The sequence below is a fragment of the Mus caroli genome, chromosome 6 (assembly GCF_900094665.2).
Source record: "Mus caroli chromosome 6, CAROLI_EIJ_v1.1, whole genome shotgun sequence".
Classification (NCBI taxonomy): Eukaryota; Metazoa; Chordata; class Mammalia; order Rodentia; family Muridae; genus Mus; species Mus caroli.
This window is the reverse complement of record NC_034575.1, coordinates 123,374,653-123,396,700: the sequence shown is the minus strand read 5'-3', so window position 1 is coordinate 123,396,700 and position 22,048 is coordinate 123,374,653. Positions and strand designations below refer to the sequence as shown.

General features: G+C 48.2%; 1 protein-coding gene across 2 annotated transcripts in view; it reads left to right on the top strand.

Moving 5' to 3' along the window:
- Positions 1–11,854, top strand: part of Prmt8 (protein arginine methyltransferase 8) — an 81,712-nt gene extending 69,858 nt beyond the window's left edge. The window contains exons 8-10 of one of the 2 annotated variants that reach the window (XM_021165307.2): positions 3,070–3,220; positions 10,110–10,231; positions 10,946–11,854. In XM_021165307.2, coding sequence (XP_021020966.1) covers positions 3,070–3,220; positions 10,110–10,231; positions 10,946–11,029 — 357 coding nt within the window. In that variant the 3' untranslated portion in view covers positions 11,030–11,854. The remainder of the gene's footprint in view (positions 1–3,069; positions 3,221–10,109; positions 10,232–10,945) is intronic. The other variant, XM_029478198.1, reaches the window with a different exon arrangement.
- The last annotated feature ends 10,194 nt before the right edge of the window (positions 11,855–22,048 follow it).

The following is a 22,048-nucleotide window of genomic DNA, read 5'->3' as shown; positions in this document are numbered from 1 at the left end:
AAAAAAAAAAAAAAAAAAAAAAACCCAAACACCAGCAGGATCATCTTGCCTTGGGTTTGCAGGCTGATATTGGAAACACAGGGCACGTGAGGTTAGTGGACTTCAGGACATAAGTCACTAGTGGTCTTCTCTGATGTGTAGACTGATGTTCGCTGTGGTCACTGGCTGTTTTAGGTTCTGTTATCCTGAAGTAAAATTACTGATTAGAAAGTCACTGCTGGGTATGATGGGAGACACCTGTAATTCCATCACTTGGGAGGCAGAAACAAGAGATCAGGGTTCAAGGCCAGCCTCATCTACTTAGTGAGTTGGAGACCAGCTTGGTCTATGTAAGACCCTGTCTCCAAAACAAAAAACCAAACCAAAGATAGCAAATCTATGACTCCTGTTTTTTTTAAATTCTTTTTTCCAAGAGAAGTTAATTCAGCAACTACAATTATAACATAACGTAGAAAGCATTGTTTCCCCCAAAGAATGGGAAAGAGGGCAAAGGGACTACTTTGCTGGAAGCCCCTTGGGGGGGGGGGCGTAGAGAAAAACACCTTACCTGGAGGGCCAGAGACAGGCAACTATAATCAGACTAGATAGTGAAATGCAATTTTCGCACAGCGGGGTGGCTTCATTCAGAGCGTCACTTATAGCAAAGCCCATGTGAAACCAGCAACACATTGATCGCTGCATAGCTTCCCAAATGAATGGTTTTAGAATCACCTAGAGGGTGTGGAGGTAGACGCTTATGTAAGTTCTCCCTAAGTAATGCACATGTATGGGTTTATGTGTCTGTGCATGCCTGTGTGGATGTGTGTGCACATGTGTTTATGTGCACAGTGACACACAAAAAAGTCATAGGTGGGGAGATTTATAAGTGTGTGTGTAAGTCAGAGGGAACCTCTGAAGGTTATAGACCAGGAGTGGCAGTGCAGTTTGTGTGTGTGAGTGAGTGAGTGAGTGAGTGAGTGAGTGAGTGAGTGAGTGATTGTGAGTGAAAAGCCAGGAAGGAAGGAAAGACTCCAGGAGGGGAGACCTGCTCTGGGAGGATGGTGAGCCTACGCCTGTTGGTGCTCAATTATATACCAAGGACACACAAGACAATGAAGTATAGCTTCTGTCCCCAGGAGGATCCATTCTAGTGGCAGGGGTTGAGAATGGAGGTGACGAGACCCCAGCATAAAAGCCAGAAGTCAAGTCAGGCTGGTGGCTGAGGATCACAAAAGAAAGATGCAGGGACCTTGAGAGGACCTGGAAGAGAAGGAGGCAGAAAGGCACCAAGTGCATACGCACACCCCCTGAATCACTGCTCAGCACCCCTGAGGCAGTATCTTGAGTTCTGGAGTTACAGGGGACTTGCGGATGAGGTGTGGCTTGGAGGGATAGAGAGGACTGAGAAAGTCTGTCAGACACTTTCCCTGAAGAGGGTTCTTTCCCTTGAAGAACCTCCTCAACCCCCCTGCACTCCTAGGCTGTGTCTCTGCTGAAGGGAGGGGGTGGGAATCAGCCTTGAATGCAGACAGACCCTACAGAGTCCCAGCAGGAGGGTAAAGGGTCTGATATGGTCAACATTACACGTTGGAAACGTTAGGCTGATGAGGGGCTGGATATCACAAGAGAAACAAGCAGGAAGCTGGGAGCAGGTCACACTTGGAGAAGGTTAAAGGGCCCACGTCAGCTGGAGTGGACATCCAATGTGCTCTGTGAGTGGAACTCAGGACAACGGGTCTGGGATCTTTCCATGACTTCTAAAAATGCTTGCATGTAGGCAGCACCGTACAGTATACACTGTGCTGTCAGTAAGGTCAAGATGGTGCTCATCATGATAGGAAAATTTACATCACCGATGGTGGTCCCTCTGACCCAAGACTCACCCTTCTGTTACTTCCCATTTTTCATCTTTGCTTTGGAACCTATGCAGTTTCCACCAAGTGGGAGGCTCCACCTGACCCTGCATCTCAGACTCTTGCTGCCAACTATTAGAGAGCTTCATTTTCTACTCTGGCATCTGCCCTCTTTCCAGTCAATTGGAGAGAGTGCTTCCCCTCCCCCAAGGGTAAAGAAGCCCTTTACCCACTGCCATTTTGTCTCTTTGTGGATCTTGTTGCTGGGCCTCTGGAATACTGCCTGGAGTCACCAGGCACACAGATGTCTGGTAATCTCCAGAGTCCCCCAGAGAGTGGTTCTTGCTACACACCCCACCACGAGGGAAGCTCTTCTTTGAGTCTCACCAGCCTCTGTCTTGATGCTTCTTAAGCCCCCAGTAGGATTTCCTGTCTCAGGACAGCCAATGATCAGCAGGTCCATCAGCATCCTTCCCACACAGAAGAACAGCACATGGGGAAGCGTCTCTCCATTATGCTTGCTTCCCGCACAACATCGATTTCCAGTCACTCTCCAGCTGAACTTGTGAGAATTATTAGTTCTTTGTGTTCTGCTTTCCCTGGTCCAAACTGAGACTTCCCACCTTGTGTTTTCCCTTCTTATTTATTTTTTAAACCCATTCAGCCTTATTATAAATGGTCAGTGGAACTTCCTTCAGTCCGTTATGCTTAGCTCTGAGGAAACACTTGGTGTTCCTGACTTGAAGAACTTGAACACACACACACACACAATGGAGGTGGCTGTTGGATGAGTCTTCTGATTCCTGGGGGGCCTTGCTGTTTTTATTCTTGGCCCCTCCAGGTAATAAAGATGCTGACCATGGGGGCCCCACACTTTGTGAATAACTGGAAGAAGGTAGCAATTTTCGATTGGCCACCAGAAGCCACTCCGACTTGCTTTAGGGACACGTGGTCTCCTAAATCACTCATGTCTCAATCTTCAGCCCCCGTAGTTTCCTCCCCCAGCACACGTACCTTCCTGGTTCACTTCTGCTTGGATGTGGATTCAGTTCCATTTGCATCATTCTCCCCTAGCATTCTGCACCTTAAGATGGAGGAGGTAGTTGGAAGGGTGGTGGGTGCACCTGGAAGTCACCCCAAAGTAGTGGCTAATCAAGTTTCTCTAGGGGTTGAGGCTACCGGGCCCTGGCATGGTAGAGGTTTTAAGCCTCTGGCTTCTTTCTCCTCTGGGCTGCAGGAAGTGGACATTTACACTGTGAAGACGGAAGAGCTGTCCTTCACGTCTGCCTTCTGCCTGCAGATCCAGCGCAACGACTATGTCCATGCCCTCGTCACCTATTTTAATATTGAATTTACCAAGTGCCACAAGAAAATGGGTTTTTCTACAGGTGAGCTCGCTACTGGATTTCTAGAACTTTCACTCCGTGCTTCCTTGTTCATGGTGTCTCTTCACAGTAACTAAGACTCATGATAACCCACCGATCCATTCATCCATAAATAGGTTTGCTTATTCATGAGAATAGAGTCTGAGACCAATTACCTCCCTCCCAAAGATTTCAACTCTCAACATCAATATACTCACTGAAGCCCACATTTCCAACACACGAGCTTTGGCAGACACATTCAGACCATGTCCTCTGCCCAGTCTGCCTTGAGAGGTGCCTCATAGCCTTTGGTCCTGGCAGGGGAGGGCTCCATGATTTGGCCCTAGCCCTCCAGTGGGTGCTCAGACTTCTCCTTTCTTGGCATACCCAAGCTCTTTCCCATCACTCCTATGTACAAGACGGTCACCCTGAGCTCCCTCCAATGCCTTAGGCTCAGGGGACTTCATCGCCAGGTCACTGCTTCTGCATGTTCATTTGGGAAGTGACCCAGTAATAAGAGGATCCTTTATCAAAGGGAACTTGTTACCCCTTTGTTTCTGTGGTAGTCTACTTAAGTTGCCAGGATGAAGGTCCACAGGTTGAGTGCCCTCTAAATGAGTTTCTAGTGGCAGAGAGAATGTTCAACTGTACGCAATTATTTATTTCTTAGATATGTGGGGATGGAGATTTTTTTTTAACCTGTGGACAGGAGGCAGAAGACTCCTGATATCCAATATCTGGCCAGATGTGGTGGTGCACACCTTCAATCCCAGAACTTGGGAGGCAGAAGCAGGTGGATCTCTATGAATTTGAGGTTAGCCTTGTCTACATAGTGCTTTCTGGGCCAGCCATGGATTTGTAGTGAGACCCTGTCTCAAAACAAACAAACAAACAAACTCAAACACACTTAAAACATCCTGCCAAAGTACAGAAAGTCTTGCTTTGGATTCAGTGGTTTGTTTTTTGTTTTTTTTTTTTTTTTGACTACAAAGACTAGGGTCTCCTGGGCTGTATCATCTGGGCCAGGACTGGTACTCTCTTGCCTTTGGAAAAACTAGAGATGCCCCTGATCTTGGCCATTGTTGAAGGCAGTCCTCCTTTAAGGACCAGGAGGTGAGCTGAGCTCTTTTTCCCCTTGGGCAGGAACAGCCTGGAGATTCTGCTTTAACTTGAAGTACAAAAAGACTCAGTATAGCAATGGACAGGGAGAGTGAGTACGGAGGGTTGGAAGTGAGGCAGCAGTAGCATTTAGCTTTGTCTCTCCCATCTTCAGATGATGCTAGATCCAAGAGTACCCTGTGGGTGATGAGCCAGTGGGGGCATACTGGGAAAAAACTTTAGGTCTCTAAAACTTGAGTCCTAGTAACTCCAGTCTTCGTAAGGCTCCTCTGCCTATTGAACTTCTGTCTAGAGGTGATTCCCTGGCTCTGTGGTGGCAGGGTGACATTCTCATGGCCCCATGAGCAGGAGATTTGGTTAAAGCTCAGGAAAGACTCAAAACTGTTGCCTCTGGTTCCTTCAAGAAGGTAAGGGCTTGAAGTGTCTAGCCCCAAGCTCAATCTACTCTGTCTATTGACTATCCACCCTCATTACCCTGCCTCTGAGATACTATCAAGCCATAACCCCTCTTGGTTTTGCAGAACTCCATAAAGCTGGGCTTAGGAAGGATGCTTGTAGTCCTACAAGTCTCTGATTCCTGTGTCTTGTACAGTGACTTGCAACATGTAGTCTGTGGACTATAGCCCCAGCATCACTCCTATCTAGGAAGGCATCACCCTAGATCATCAATTCAGAAACTCTGAGCATCGCCCAGTTATCTGTACCTTGGCAAAACCTCCAGTTGGCCATGATTCCTACTTGAGTTTGAGAAGCTCTGCTCTCCTGCAAGTCCATCTTGAACAAGGCAGTTGAGAGTTGAGCTGAGCCTGATTCCCCTCTGGTAGGCCAAGCCTGTCTCCTCAGCAAGGCATGCCCTCTGCACTCACCAAGTCTCCATACCTCTTGTAAACGGTGATCCTGCTGGTTGAGAGCCAGAGGAAACAGTGTGGTCAGTTCATCTCTTGGTCTTCTTGGGAGGTTAGAATCAGTTTTGTTTCTAGTGTGTCAATGACTTCTTTATTAGACCCTATGGACTTGGCAGTGGACTCTACTCAGACTTTGCAGTCTCTCCCTAGCACAGGGATTTCTTTTGGTTTTTAGGATCACAGGTGCATACAAGTTGACCAACCCCAATGTTTGTTTCAAGGCAGCCCATCACAATTGGACCACCCACACATGACTCACTTTTGGCTTATTTGTTTATTAATATAATGAGTACTCATGAACTCCCCCAACTCAATAACTAGGATGGAGATGAATTATTAACTAGGATGGAACTAAATTATTAACTACAATGCAAAGAGTAGCTAGAAATAAATTTATTATTATTTCTGTTGGAATGTAAGTGCCCGAGTTGTTGAGCAAACTTAATTAAAATATAAATATCAGCTAAAATGGATAATGAATAAATGATATATGGCTATATTTATAATTAATAAATGTAAATAAACTAATTCATACTCACAGAAGAACTCCCTGCAAGCCCACCTCAGAACTTAGTGGCTTAGATGCTATGAATCTCTCTCTTTTTTTTTCAAAATCTAAATGTCCCACTTCTAGTCATCCAACCAATAAAGCGTCTAGATGAACATTTATCCTAAATTAAGTGTTCCTGTGTCCTGGCTATGGTATAAAGAGTTTTAACACAATCATGCATGTGTGAAACCAAGATATTGGTTGTGGGAGTTTGTGGACTCGTTCCTCCCTCCCTGGCAGGCGCCCCTCCCTGCTGATTCCCCACTGAGTTTTCCATGTTAGACTCAGCGCAGCCAGCTCTGGGGGACCCACTCAAAACAGCAAATCACATACTGTGTAGCTCAAAAATGATGCCCGCTAATGGTTCTGGCTGCTTTACAGCATCAGGCAGAAGCTATCTCATACAGGCAGAAGCACCCAAGGCTCCAGGCTCTGCCAGCTAGGAACACAGCTGTCCCTGTCCCCTTGAACTCCTACTATGTGGCTGTGGGAGGAGATCTGGTGCTGCCATGCAGTCCAGGAAGGCTGTGGGGTGGGTGGAAGCAGTGGCCCTAAAAGAAACTGACTTCAAACATTAGTTTTTCCAAGGTAGGATGATCAGCACCAGAAACGACCTTGAGCTGGAGACTTTGTGGGTCTCGAGCAGCTTCTCCCAGATTTACCACCCCGTGGCACTGAGTCATTTTCCAGGTCAAAGCAGTCTCTCAGCACACAGTCTTTCATTTCCAAAATGTTCACTAGGCAATGCAGCTCTAAATGCGCAGCTAGAACAATTATTATATCCTACAAAAAAAAATACTAATCACTTGGCCACTAGGAAGTGAAAGAGGAAGCACACTTCTCTTCCTTAACATACAGGAGGAGAACCTTAAGAGAGGCCACTCTCACTGGCTCTCATGGTTCCCTGCTGTCCCTCCTCACCCAAGACCAGAGCTCCCAAAGCTCTGCTTGCACTGTCCACTACTTAAGGTCTTCTAAGGGTCTAGGATCTTCAGGGAGGATGGGGGTGGGCATGCAAAGCTGTGCTCACCTTGAGCATTGTTGGACAAATTCAGAGCGACACCTGGCACATAACTGACATCCAAAGGCGTTTGAACGCCTGTTGTCATATTTGCAGCACTGCAGATGTTCACCCCAAAAGGCAGAGTGAAAGTCCTCAGTAATCTACAAGCAGGGTGGCTGGGCTGACACCCAGAATCTTCCCAAGAGGAACTCGTCCTCATAATGACTCAAAGCTGTGCCATCCTGGGTTATGGGTTTGGGCTGGGGAGGGAGGAAAGCTTAATCACCAATTGAGAGAGCTAGAGACATTGTGCATAGCCTCATCTTCACGGCACAACCTGAGTGCCACCCTGCATACTGCAGCATTCCAGATATAACCTGCATGTTCCAGGGCACCAGAGTCAGGTAGTGTGTCTTTGAGGGCATCCCTCCATGTATGGACGGACACTTGAGCACCAGTTCGTGTGATAACGCACCACCAGCTGCCATGGCTTAGCAGGTCCCTAATGTGGTTTTGTTATAACTAATAGTTTGTAAGTGGAGTGTCCCTATGATTCAGCTTTCAATTAGGGATGCTTTGGCAAGCAAAAGGGAGATCGAGGGATGACTGTGCTCCACAAACAGACAGGAACCATGTCTGCAGGCACAGAGGGATATCTAGTCCCTCTTCACTATCTCAAATATCATGTCATAAGTCTACAAATGATGGAGACAGGATGGTCTGTCTGCTCTATGTATCCCACATTCCCAGTCTTTACTGTACTAACACAGGAGCATAGGGAGGAGGCTTGCTTATCCTTCATGCTGAGGAGGCTTCCAGCATGCTAGCTGACTCCTGGTGGCATGGGAGTTTCAGGGTCAGAGTACAAACCTGCGGCAAGGAAGACTCTAGGACCAGGCCCTTTTGTTCTTCCCACAAAAGAAGACAACCATTTTAGCTATGGGGGCAGGTATTCTGTCTTGCCATATCTGTCCCCTATGTGTCCCACCTTCCCTGAATCATTGAATTAAAAATGCAAAGTGGATCTAGGAGATCTAGGAATTACAGTACTGCATGAACAGAGAGGAACTATGTCCACAAGCATAGAGGGATATATGGTCACTCTTCACTGGCTATCTTACCCATACAACACTACAGGGGATAAATATCATGCCATAAATCTACAAATGATAGAGATAGGATGCAAGCCTTTAAATTCTTCTGTTTCTATGGGACACGGTGGAAAATTCAGAAGAGAAACCCTGAGACAAACTGTGGCCACTGGCTCCACTATGAAAATGATATGTTTGGGGGAGGTTCTTAATCTTTTGAAACAATGTTTCTTCTACCCAGGGATGGCATGCATGCTTTGGGGCCACTCACTGGAGGCAGACTGGCCTCGCTGGCCAGCAGATGTAAGCCAATGAAGCTGGAAGGTTTCTTATTGGATGAGAGAGGAGGCAGTTTGACTCCCCTTCACTGAAGGTCTTTATGAACAGGAGAGACACCTGCCTGAGTGGGCGGAGGTGGAGATGGGGGCGAGGATGCTGTCAGTCACACTCCGGCATTCCGCACTCACAGCCAGAACTTGTCTTTTGACAGTTTATTTAGAGGTAATTGGCAGCAGGCGTGCTGAGAGCAGGTGGTCTGCCATCAGCAGCACACGCCTTGCAGGCTGGGTGCTAGGTGGGCTTGAGGCCCAAGCCTCTGCAAAGCACAAGCTGTGTGTGGCATCTCATCCCTCCACTCCCCCTCCAGATGCTTTGTCCTGTGACCTTGAGTTTTCATTGATTCCCAAATGCACACACAGAAGTCTGCTCTAGCCTCTCTCTGACCACTGACATTTGATAGAAGCTAGCTCATTGCAAACAACAAGGGGGCGGGGGAGGGGGAAAGGCCTCTTTGCTGTCATTAAAATAGATCTTGGGGTTTTTGAAAGATCTCTGAGGTCACCCCAACTGACTTGACGCATGACAGTTGAACTTATTTTCAGTGGTGTCCTCAACACCTGGGAAGGAGCCAGTAACTCAGTTCCTACGACTGTGAGGCAGCAGCTTCGTTTCTTCCTGCACTTGCACTTCTGGGTCCTAGTAATTCCCAAAGCCACGTTTAAGGCACTTATAAATCTCCCGTGCAACAGTCTCTGATGTGCCCGAAGGGCACCCCTGTCCTTCCCAACTCCTGTTGCTGTTCATGTTGGTTTTAAGCAAGAAGAAAAGTCCACTGAGGGGAAGACAACGGTCTAAGCCAAGAGGAGTTCACTATAAAGTGAGGCTTCTGCAGCCCACAGGTTTCAGTTGAGCATCTTTGGGCACATCACACATCATGGGATGCTGAGCTTTGGGCGCTTGACACTGTCCACTTGCCACTAGACTCGATGCTTCTAGATTTAACATGGAGAGAGCTTAGCAGTGCTAAGCAAGGCTGGCCTGGCCCCACTCTCTAGGAGCCTAGAGAGGATGCAAACAATTGAGAGGGAGACGTTTACTCTGAAGCTGACCAGACATTGTGATGACGTCAACTCTGGATGCCCTTGGAGTGCTGGATTTAGGTTAGAGTGGTCCAGGAAGGCTGGCCTTGAAGGAAGAGGATGTTGTGGGTAGGAAAGGAAGAGCACTCTTCAGGCAGTCACTGCCCGAGAAAAGGGCTGCATCCCAGGACACAGGACCCTCCCAGTTAGCTGGAAACTACATGGAATTCAGTGATAAATAACACAGAGGTGTGCACATCATAATGGTCTTGAATGATGCAGGAGGGGNGATCTCTGAAGTAACACTTCCCTCGCTCCCATTTCGTTCTGGTACTGTTGGGAAGGCAGGGCTGGAATCTTATACCAGGACTGGATCAAGGTGCTGGGTACCTCACAGGGCAAGCTCATAGGCAAGGGAGGCTATCTGAAGGAGGGAGGGGTAAGAAAGGGGGTGTCGGTAAAGCTGGGAAACTGGCTGAGCTGTAGAGTTAGCACCAATGATGTCATAAGTCTAAAATGATGGAGACAGGATGGCCTGCTCTGTACATCTTACACTCTGTACATCTCTACTAACACAGGAGCACGGGGAGGAGGTTTGCTTATGCTAATGAGGTTAGTTGTTGAGGGAGCTTCAAGAATACCAGCTGCTTCTTCTCTGACTCCTCACTAAGATCTGTCTGTCGGGCTAGGGTTGGGATGGGAGGTCAGGCATTGGGCTGAGTCGGGAGTTCTGGGTCTTGGACCTGAGCCCTGAGTGTTGGGATGTGGGCAGAAATCAGAGGCCTAGGTTCTTGGCTTCAACTGACTCTTGTTCATCTCTGACTCTCTCTCTCTCTCTCTCTCTCTCTCTCTCTCTCTCTCTCTCTCTCTCTCTCACCCATCTCCAGCCCCTGATGCCCCCTACACCCACTGGAAGCAGACTGTCTTCTACTTAGAAGACTACCTCACTGTCCGGAGAGGGGAGGAAATCTATGGGACCATATCCATGAAGCCAAATGCCAAAAATGTGGTGAGTCTAGGAATCCCTGCATGGCCAGGGCCAAGGGAAACACAGAGTTGACTCTTAGGGAGCTCTCAGAAGTCACCCACCTAGTCTAATGCCGTGTGTACAAATGGACAAACTTCTAGGGGAGGCAGACAGCAGCTGTGTTTGCAGGTGGCCAGGCCTAATTGGGTGACCTCAACTTTGACTCTTCCAAACTCCAATGGCTAGAGTCTTCTGACTCAACTCAACGTTGACTCTGAACTCAACCTTGAGGACAGCTCCTGGAAGCTCCCAGGAGAGCCTTTGAGAATAGATGTTGTATAAATGGGTTCTGCTTCATTTAGGGTGAGTTGAGCCAGGAAAAGCAAGTGTCTGGTTTATTTCTCCAGCTGGCCTGGTGGGACCTTTCTGAGATGCCTCTGTATCTGCACAGATGCTGAAGGTCTGCAGGGTGGTTGAGGGTAATATCAAGGAAGACCCACCGACCTCAGTTACTGCCTGGATAAAAGCCAGGGCTGCTTTCATGTGAGGACAGGAAGGCTTAGGTTAGCTACCAGAGCCCTTTCTGTGAGGAGAATGGGGTACCAGGATGGTTTCCTGAGGACTGGTCTTGGAGTCCCCCTAGCTAGAACTCCCATGGCTACCTTTCCCCATGGCACCATGAGAAGTTCTGTGCCTGGGAAGGGCTACAATCTCCTACCCAGACTCATTCTGTGACCCTTTGCTCTTTCCTCATAGCGAGACCTCGATTTCACAGTAGACTTGGATTTTAAGGGACAGCTGTGTGAAACATCTGTATCTAATGACTACAAAATGCGTTAGCACACGTGGGAAGCTGCGGAGAGCGAGCGAGAAGAGGCACTCACTTCAGTCTGCCACGCTGCCCCAAGGAATACTGTTAGGAGGACCACACTCGACAACCAGAGCTTTCCACTCTGCCTTGAAGATTGGCGAACTTGCCCAGGGCTCTCCTGGGCCCCCGCCATCACAGGGAGCCTCCAGCTCCTCTGCTCTGCCCCTGGAGCCCTTCACAAAGGCTTTGTTGTGGCCTTCCGTGCTATGGCTGGGGCTCTGAGGATGGAAGCCTACCCATGTGCCCCCATTGTTCTCCTAAACCGACTCTCTGGATCTTCCAAGTTTTGCATGCTGCAGACATCTAGGACAGGTTACTTCTGCTAGAACCTGGAGACATAGTGTCTTTGATAGCATAAGCCAGATTTTCTGTCTGTGTGGTGGTGCGTGTGAGTGTGTATGCGTGTGTGTGTGTGTGCCTGTGTGTGTGTGTGTACAGCATATATATTAATTTACTTGCCCACCAACATCTGTATATGCATGCATATACAACTAAGTGGGCATACTTGGGTGTTCATTCTGAGTGTGTGTGTGTGTGTGTGTGTGTGTGTGTGTGTGTGTGGTGAGTACGTGTGCCTAGAATCTATATTACTCTCAGAGGAGGTTCTGTTGCTTTTGAATAGGAATTTGTTTCGTGATTAGTTTTCCCCCCATCCTGATCCCGTAACAGATGTTACACAGCTATGAAACATTCTGTGGACTAGCTCTGGTCTCGTTCTGACTAGACTGTGGCTCTGAATCCTGAGCACATTCCACGGGCTCTGTCGGCGCTCAATAAACACACATGAGAAAGAAGCAATGGGTACCTCTTTCTTTCCCTGATGCTCCAGAGGGTAAGGGTGGGTGGAGGGGGACGGTGGGTAGTAAGAGGCCACAGGAGGACAGAAGATCATGGGGCATAGCTCCTACTAGTGTTTATATTTGTTCATGGAAAGTACACTCCATGGAAGGAGCACCTGATAAGTCCCTTAGTCTGAACACACCTTTCTGTAGATACCTAGGTCCTGCCCTGAGGAGACAAATGGGTCCTGGAGCTGTGGAGTTGAGGGTGCTGGGAGGGGGGATAGAAAGTGACCAACAGTGCTTTCATGTAGCCTGGAAGCCTCTTGTAGTCTGAACACATACAGAGAAGCTTCAGGCCTGCTCTGCATATGGAAACAGTATTTCCACAAGATAGGAAGATGTGCTTTGATAGACTTGGCAGAGTGCTTGGTCTTTGTTTCTAGGTTATTCTTTGGCCTCTGGAATGTTAGTCTCACGTTCGTAGTCTCCCATAGGAGAGACATTCCAAGTGTTGAGGAGCAAAGGGGCTCATTGAAAGATGGAGTCCTTTGTGGATTGATGGCGCCCAGGAGATGCAGAGGGGAGCCTTGGCTATGCAGGGGAAAGGCATACCAGTGAAGAATTGCTTCAGGTGGGACTGTCTGAATAGAATGGGTTACAGGAGGTGGTGGCAGGGACCACAAATCCCAGCATGGCCTGACTCTATGAGAGGCTCCCACAACCCTCTCCAGAACCTCAGCTTCCAATCTCTTGAGCACCCTACTAGAGGGATTTTAACACTTTTCTCTGATAAAGGCCAGCCCAAAGGCTATCTATCCTAGAGTGGAAGGAGCTGCATAAAGTCTCTGTCTCATAAAGTCTCTGCATGGAGAGTCCTCGATTAATAACAAGCAACCCAACGGTAGTGTCTCTTTCATTTCTAGAACTCTATTCGGAAATTTGTCAACTTCCCCAAAGCCTTGGAAGATACAAACAAAATCCTTATCACCCACTGTGTAGCTGAGGTTGGGACCCAGAGAGGAACCACAGAGTTTGTGCAGAGCTGAACCAGGCTTGAACCCATTTCCGCACGCCCTTCCCTGCCCTGGGCTGATTCTTCAGAACCTCGACCTAAACAGTCACACTCTTGCTGTCTTTAGAAAAAACACCAGTGAGAATTATATAATTTAATTCGTATATGCCAGACAAGAAATGCAAAGAAACTTAAGAGAGGGACAAAACCTTGGGTTAGAAAAAGAAATTTAAGCGAAAAGGGACATTCTGGGGACAGGAGAGGGAAACCTGCAGGACTATCAACTGTTGTACTAAGCTCTGGGCCTCTTATCCCGAGGCCTCTGAGATAAGCCTGGAAGATAAGCTTCCAAAGACTCTGGCCCAGGGGAAGCCATCAGCTCACACTTAGCAAAGACTCAGACATCATGTATTCTCTAATCAAAGGATTTTCCAAGAAATAATTGTTAGCTACGTAATGGGCCCGACTGGGGTACTTTGAACCTCTGAGCCCACAGGAACTTGATGGGACTCCCTCACCCTCTTAGTCTCTGGTAGATTTGACTCACTCTTGCAAATCCCAAGAAATAGTCACTCGGCTTTCCTTCGTGCTGGCTTGCCTGAGTCCCCTCCCTGAGAGTGTACGAAGTCTCAGTCCCTGGGCAGGACCAGTATGAGACACACTTGCTTAGTTACATTTCTTACTGCTGTGACAAAGCACTTGGGGCAAAGGCAGCTTAGGGAAGGGGTTCTGCTGTATTAAAAATAAATACATTTATTTTTATTTTTTATTTTAAAATTTTATTTATTTATTAATTTTTTGGGTTTTCGAGACAGGGTTTCTCTGTGTAGCCCTGGCTGTCCTGGAACTCACTTTGCAGACCAGGCTGGCCTCGAACTCAGAAATCGGCCTGCCTCTACTCCCAAGTGCTGGGACTAAAGGCGTGCGCCACCACGCCCAGCTCAATACATTTATTTTTAATGTGTGGTTCCTCTGACAGGGCAGACATGGAGGCTGGGGTGTGAACAGTTCATTATGGCAGGGGACTGGGTGGCAGATATGAGGTGGCAGGGCACATTGCATCCACAGTCAAACACAGGGGGAAGGGGGTGAATGCTTGCCCTTCCCCTTTATTCAGCCCAGGACTCCAGCCCACGAGATGGTTCTACTAACACTGAGGGTGGCCCTCCTTGCCTCAGTTAAATCTTTCTGGAAACATCCTTAAAGACACAGACAGAGATATGTTCCCATGGCTGATTCTAAATCCATTAGGATTGAGAGTGAAGACTGACCATGAGGCTTAGCTCATCTCACTCAGAGGGACTTCGGAAACATGCTCAGATCGCACCCATGGTCCATAAAGCCCATGTCCCAACCCATCATTTAGAGACCCACGATGATTCTGTATGCCAGCAGAAAGCCATTCTTCTCAAAACACCCGCTAAGGCAACTTTATCAAACATCTACCAGCACCTCAGCCTCAGGGCAGCCAGAGCAAACAGGGCAGAGAATCTTTCCTATATGCTGGTCCCAGACTCATACCTCTGTGGTCCCCTTTTCTGATGGTAGCCATTAGTTTATAGACACCTCTCCTCGAGACATGAGTCAAAGGACCCAGAAAAATCCCTGCAGTGATGCTGGCTGGTGAAGTGGCTTCTAGAAAGTAACCACTTACTCATGAGACTCTCGAGCAGTGGCTCTCAATTCCCATCATGCTGTGACCCTTAATACAGTTCTTCATATGACAGGGACCTCCCCACAACCATAAAAATTATTTTTGTAGCTACTTCATAACTGTAGTTCTGCTACTGTTTATTAATTCTAATGCAAATATATGGTTTCCTGGTGGTCTTATAGGTGACCCCTGTGAAAGGGTCATTTGACCCCCAAAGGGGTCACAACCCTCAAGTTGAGAACCATAGCTTTATAGCTTCGCCATTGGCCAAGGAGATGGCCAAGGATGAGATTAAATCATATAAAGCATTTAGGGAGCTTCAAAGACAAAGGAGACTCCAGGCATCCCCCACTGTCCTGATAGAGATGATACACGTGCAACATTCTACTTCCATGACACAGCCTGGATACCAGTCCTGAGGTCTAGGCCCATGAGGTCTAGGAGGGCAAGAGGCACTACAGGCAGAGCTTCAGTCAGTGATAGCTGAGGTCCCAGGCCTGCTGCCTTGGCCTTGAGTTTGGGGGCAGTATTATGGAGTGAACCAGAGCCCTGAGCAGAAGTGGCCTGCTTTGTGCTTTGCTTCATTAGTTCACAGGCTTGTAACATCCTTAAAACCCACTTTCCAGCCTCCTGCACATGATGGCTGGTTGGCATCCACAGACATATGTCTTTCCTATAACAAAGGAAGAGCCCCAGTCATGTGTCTGTCTCTGTCATCCTCCCCAGACACTGTGGACTGGGCTGACCTGCCACCAGGCTCCTTGCCCACTTCCAGTTTCACAGAACCTACTGTAACCCTGGGGTGCGGACCAGTCGTTTTGAGTGCCAGGGTAGAGCCATCCAGTGAAACGCAGGCGTATTGAAACACCATTAGGCATTAGCATTCAGAGCAGGCAGCTCTTCCCAGGGGAATTCTTCCCCTAGGCACATTTACTTTCAGTTAATAATGCATTGAGTTTGTACATACAGGCTACTTGTGCTTTTTGATGCCCAGAGTTAGAGGCTCAGCAGTTCATTCTATAAGCCAGTGGTGGAAGCAGGGAGGGGACCAGGGTGAGAACTTAACGCCGATTGGTCTCACTAACCCTGGAAGCCCTTGAAGACATGTTTGCCCAGTTTTAGTAGGAAATAACCAGTCAATTTCCAACTGCCATACATTGCTGTAATGTGACAAAGGCACATCGACATGGTATTCTGTGTCAGAAGAACTGGAAGACCAGAACTATAGTGACTCCAGGGAAGGCTAGAGAGGCCAGAGATGGAGTGAGTCTCCTGAGGACATGTGTATAGAAAAAAAAAATCAACACCTGGAGATTGACATAGATATTGGCTATGACAAATAACTGACACTGTGACAAAAATACCTGAGACAATCAACTTAATAAGGGAAAAGGTTATTTGGGATCCCGGCTTCTGAGGTCTTGACTCACAGTTACTTGATCTTATTGTCTTTGTACTCACAGTGGAACAGTATGCTAAGGTGAAGGGTACAGACAGAACAGGCTGCTTGCCTATGGTTGCTAGGATACAATCATAGAGACAAGAAGAGGCTTGGGCCCCAATATTATCCTACAACTATGCCCCCAGTAATTCATTATCTCCCACACCTAAAGGTTCTGCTACTCCCCACAACAGCAGAACAGGCTGGAGACCAAGTCGTCAACACAACGAGGCTTCAGAAAGGACTCTCCACATCCAAACCTCAGCACTACTGTTCATAAAACACAATGGCCTGGGAGTAGGGTCACCACGAAGCATAGATCTAGTTGAAGGCAGGAGGGAGGTACCTTGCTGCATGTCCCAGGGGTGTAGGACAATGCTCTCAGGTACAGCATGTGGCACTATTCTATCTTGAACCCCATGGTTTGTTTCCAGTCCCTGTTAGAATCAAGATGACATGACTGAAGGATGTCTCCCAGCATCCTCCTTCTTGAGCTGTGTCTTCATAGACTCTATGCTACGTAGGGGATATAGCTTTGGACAAACTGGGAAGCAGCTTGGTCTCCTGGGATTCCCCATGTCTGGGAAACAGACATGAAACATGAATGATCCAATCAAAATCAATACAGAGGCAGAGCGAGTATGAAGCTGTGAGTCCCAGGGTAAGATCAGGAGAGCATCCCCGAGGGCACAGCTTTAATCTGAGACTCAAAAAAGTGGGGAGCAGAGAGGAGGGTAAAGATGGGGGGAGAGGTGGAGGAAAGATCCATTGCAAACAGCATTGCTGAGGCCCTGCTGAGGCTTAGTATGTTAGGAATGACTCACACTGGCACCAACAGAAGGGGAGTCAAGTAGTCTCAGCTCCAAGGTCAAGGGCTTTGCAAACCGTGTCAAGGACACCTCTTCCTTAGGCAACAGGAAGACACTGAAGGATTTTAATCAGGAGTGTGACGGCAAAGGATTTGCATGCCACACATGCAATCCGCCTAATGAGCTCAATTTGCAGCCGTTTCCCCTGGAAATTGGTGATAGACTTAACCCATTGCCGACTTAAGAAAATGAACTCCCAGAAAGGAAACATCAAGTAACTGCCGAAGCTCCAGGGCTCAGCGGAGGGTGGCAAACCAGGCTGCCTAGGGGTTGCTGGGGTTGAAAACGGTTTGCAACATATTCATCTTAAGATTGCCTGGTCTGCAGAGAGGCAATCTGTGATGGACCAATTTGTGTGACTTCACTTGCTTTGTCCCTTCCAGTGTCATGTTACTGTGTTCTCCGGGAAAGGACAGCATCCCCTTGGCTCAGAGGGCATATCTATCTGGGAGGCAGATCTGTACAAGGCTGGATCTCCATCTGGGGACTGCCAGGCCATCTTCAAGACCCAGGTAGCTGTTTCCAAAGAGGTCTAATGCTTGGCATCACTGTTAACCAACAGAATGTATTCTTGAAGCATCTTTCAGAGGCTCTGTGGGTCATAATGGGTTTCTGATATGGTGACAATTGCTTTCTGGCCACGGTTGGTTAGCTCAACTGGAGAGCGCATCGTGCTTGAAGCCAAAGCACAGGCTTCTTAGAGTCAGCTTCACAGTCATGGGTGATGCCTTGAACTCTTGCCAGCCTTGGAGATAAACCTCCAGCACAGGTCTGTGAGACCTGCAGCGTGTTACTTGGCTTGTTGTGTCTGCTCCTGTATGGGTTCTTGCCCTGTTAAATTGGAATGATAATAACCCTTTTATCCTGGGGTTGTTCCAGTATCAAGTGATACAGCATGAGGAGAGGGAACGGTGATGCTCCCTGTGTGTTAAGTGGCTCACAACAGCTGCATGTAAAAAGGGACTCTCCCTGTTATTGGAACTGAAAGCTGCAGGTGAGACAGTACAGATAGATGCACAAGCTTCTCCCAGTGAAAGAGGAAGGAGCAGATAGCCCCAAGATAGATCTTCTTCCTACAGTGGGTCAGAAGGCTGGCTTGCTGTGGGCAAAGCTAGAAGGCATGTGACCCTCTGCCACCTGGAAACAATTCTGAAGGTGGCCTTGAGAATGGATTGGGACCCCTATGAGTTCAGATCAGGCCCAGACTTTGTGAGAATGCTAGGTCAGAAACACAGCTCAAGGCTGGGATGAGAGGCACCTAGCACTCAGTACCACCATGTACTAGGCAGGTTTCTTGGCAAACCTTGGATAGCTCAGCATAAGGGACACAAGCGTAGTTAAGAACATAGAGTGAGAAGACGTAGTTCAAATCTCCACTCTTCCACTAAAGGTTGTGTAACCAACCACTAGCAAGCTGTGTAGCCACCCTCTGTTTTGGTTTTCTTTCTTGGAAACTGGTGGTGACCCTGTTGTCTACCCCATAGTGGAAGGGGTGAGAACTGAATGTGAACCTAAGCACATGCCGTGGCTACTCTCTTGATACATACACAGGTCGAGTCCAGGAATTACATGTCTTGGTCCCCTCTGAGGGCCTTTACCCTGGTGCCCACATATTCCATGTTGTCTCACTAGAATGTTTTCATGTCTGTCTTCCCTCCATAAGTCAGACTGTCTCATTTCAATGCCTTTCAGTATTGAAAATAGAGCCTGGTTCATTCAAATTTTGTCCAATAAGCAGAAGATGTAGTGTCACCTTGATGCTTATGCCACTGTGCCCATAGTTCTATTTCTCCTTGGGAACCCACTGTGTGACCTTGAGTTATTTACTCACCATCTTGACCTCTGTTTTCTCATTTATGAAGATGAAGGTGCTAACCTGGAGTGATCTCCAGGTCCCTACCTAGATGGAGAAATCTTTCTGATTCTGCTGTTTTTATTTTGTGACAGTGTACCCAGGCCTTTCCAAGAAGGGCCTGTCTTCTACTTTGAGGAAGTACAATGGGTATTGGGATCTCCTTCCTCTTCCTCCTCCTCTCCTTCCCCCTCCTCCTCTCCTTCCTCTTCCTCCTCTCCTTCCTCTTCCTTCCTCCTCCTCCCCCCTCCTCCTCCTTCTCCTCCTCTTCCTCCTCCTCCTTCTCCTTCCTCCTCCTCCTTCTTTCTCCTCTTCCTCCTCCTCTTCCTCCTCCTCCTCCTAGAAATGGGTGATAAATAAAGATTCAAAGAGTGAAAGAAGTTTCTTCCAGGGTGGCTGGAGGGCATCCTGGAGGCATTTTGATGCATAGCTACAGGAAATGGAGATGGGTCAGCAGGCGAGTCTTCTGGCCTTGGTTTTGCTTATTAGTCTGGACTCCATGGAGATAGGCTATCTGGGGGAAAATCATTTTAATAACTGAGAGGAAATGGAATTAAGGATGCTGGATACTGGCTGGCAGCTCCTGGTGACTCTTCTGTGGGGAGTTAATTTGTGTCTGCTCATGTTGCCTATCTGATTAGAAGCTCACTCATGTGTCACCCTGCCAAGAGTTTCCATTGAGATGGTACCCTGTGATATGGTTTCAAGAGTTTTGTGAGGTCAGAAGACTGGGGAGGTACCCAGGGTAGGGGAAGGCAGAGTGAGGGATGCTTGGTCCCTGCAGGATGGGTCTAAATGTGGAGTGCACGTGGAGAAACAGAGAACAAACATGAGGCTCATTGGCCTCTATTTGGGGAAGGGCTGCCCCCCCCCACAACCCCCGCCACCGCCATTCCACAGAAGGTTGTGGCAATGCCCTACCTATATCTGCAGTTTGGTATGCACCTGGGCTTTATGACACCTGCTCTGTACACAAACCACAGCCAGCTTTGATCATTCACCTGTATGCAGGAAACTGTGACCTGTGTCCCTCCGGGTCAGAATTTAGTTTGTCTGGAGGCCTGTGGCCTGACATGACCTTATGCTAAGAAGGGGAGTCAGCAGGTGTTTCATCAATGTGTGTGGCGCACTCAAGGCTCAGGGCAGGCACTGAGCGCTCCATACTGTATGTGGGCAGTCAGAATGGACTGTTCTCAGGCTTGGCCACGGAGTGGGCAGGACAGGTGTGGGGAAGTTGAGGACCCTGTTAGGCATCTACTGTACTAACCTGCTGTATTTCACAGAGAAGTCACCAAGGCTCTCATAAAGAATCGAGACCTATTGGTCTAGACCTGACTGGACAAGGACAGTGACATCAAAGAGTAAACCCAAAGTCAAGGAGACATCCACACACTTTTGAGACCTTTCATTTTCTCCTAATCCATTCTGTTATTGTTGCTACTAATTCTAAGGTTGCTCTATAATTCTCTTCAAGCTGTATTTCTTTACTTTTGCATCCTCCTGGAAGATGAAACTTGGGATTTTAGACATGGAGGCAAACCCTCTGTCACATGCTATTCTCTCAGTCTTAAATATTTTAAATTTGGGACAGAGTACCGCTCTGCTGCCCAGACTGACCCTGAACTTACTTTGTAGCCTATGAACATCCTCCTGCCTCACACTCCTAAGTGGCTAGGATGACAGGTCTATGACAGGATACCTAGCCAGAGGTTGTTCGTTTGCTTGCTTTTGAGGCAGCTTCTAGCTATGCAGCCTCAGACAGCATTAAGCTTTTAAACCTCCTGCCTCAGCCTCCTGGATGTTAGGATTATAGGAATGCCGCCACCACTATGCTGGGCTTCTTCCAACATCTAATTAAATCAAAATCTCTAGGTGTGGGGAGTGACAAGGACTGATTTTTTTAATTAAGTAAAGCTATCAGAAGTAGCATAAAACTAAGCTAGTTAAACTCCCAGACGACTTGAGCACATGCACACCCAAGGTTAAGAAGAAGCAGAGCTAAGGACCATAGCCTGGGCTGGATGTAGTAGCTGTGCTGTGGGTCAGCACGGTGAAGGCTGGCTGGGGCGGGAGCAGTAGTGCTATGACCAGATAATGGCACATTCCTGATTTCAATGTCAGATGCGCTAGCTGGGTCACTGGTGGTCATCACAGACAGAAATCATTTGAAATGGAGTTACTTGTCAAGCCTCGAATAGACGAGACTCGGACTCAGAGTGGGTATGGTTTAACCTACAGCAAGAGAAAACTGGGTTAGGCTGAGGAAAGTGAATCACAGCCCTAGAGGCAACAGAGTGATGACGGCACTGCTGTGGACTACGGAACTCCAATAGATGCCTTACAAGAAACAGTAGGGCTGAGGCTCTCTGTGAGTGTCCTGGGCAGGGAGGGGTGTGGTGGTGGTGAAGCCTCTTTGCTAGAACACCAAGTGAAGACTCTGGAAGGCTGAGGACTGCAAGGGCTGTGGACCAGAGCCAGCTGCTGCTCACTGATTATAGCAGCCTGGGTAAATCCCTCTTCCTGATCAGGACATGGTCATGGTCCCCATGACCTGAAGGGAACCCATGAGGGCAGGTCATCTGGGTCTTCACTTGAATATAACAGTAATGAGAGACTCCAGTGGCCCCTGTTGGGTAATGGCTACCAGTCAGACCTTAGCTTTCTCTCTATGGTTGTCTATGGAGCCGAACAGAGACCAGCCCCAGGCTATAGATTTTTCTGTGCCTGAGAGGAGAGGGATGGGCAGAAGCAGGGTCTAAGATCTCATGAACGGAAACTGCTTTGGGATATTACAAGGTGGGGAAGGGAAGAGTTTCAGATAGGAGGACAAAGAGGAAGGAGAGAGGCCTCCCCTGCTTGTTTGTGTGTGTGTGTGTGTGTGTGTGTGTCTGCATGCAAGACGCCAACTTCTAGCATATTTTTAAATCCATCAGATGTGAAAGGCTGATTTAAATAGACCCATGGTGTGAAGCTGGTAATTCCACTTGCTACAATAGAGAGGCTGGCAAGGGCCCTGGCGGGGATTCAGCACCTCTGCCCACACCAGGAAAGCTGTAGAGCTCTCTGGGGGGACACTCAGGCCAGGTGCTTCCCTCTGCGACATGGGGCCCACAGGAAGGAGGGGACAGAGGATGGAAGGAGAGAACCAGGGTGTTAGGGAAGTGGGTGCAGCCTTTCCCTCCACTGGGTGTCAGGATGGGTAGAACAGGACTGTGAGCCTTGGGATTCATCCTTTCCATTGTTCCTGTTCCCAGGAGCAGGGAGCCTGGAGTGCTTTCTCCATTGGTGATCAGTGCTCTGTGAGGTCCATTCCCTCTGGAGATATTTCAGCCGTATGCTCTGCTTCCTGGCTCTAACTCAACCTCTGGAGCTGCTCAG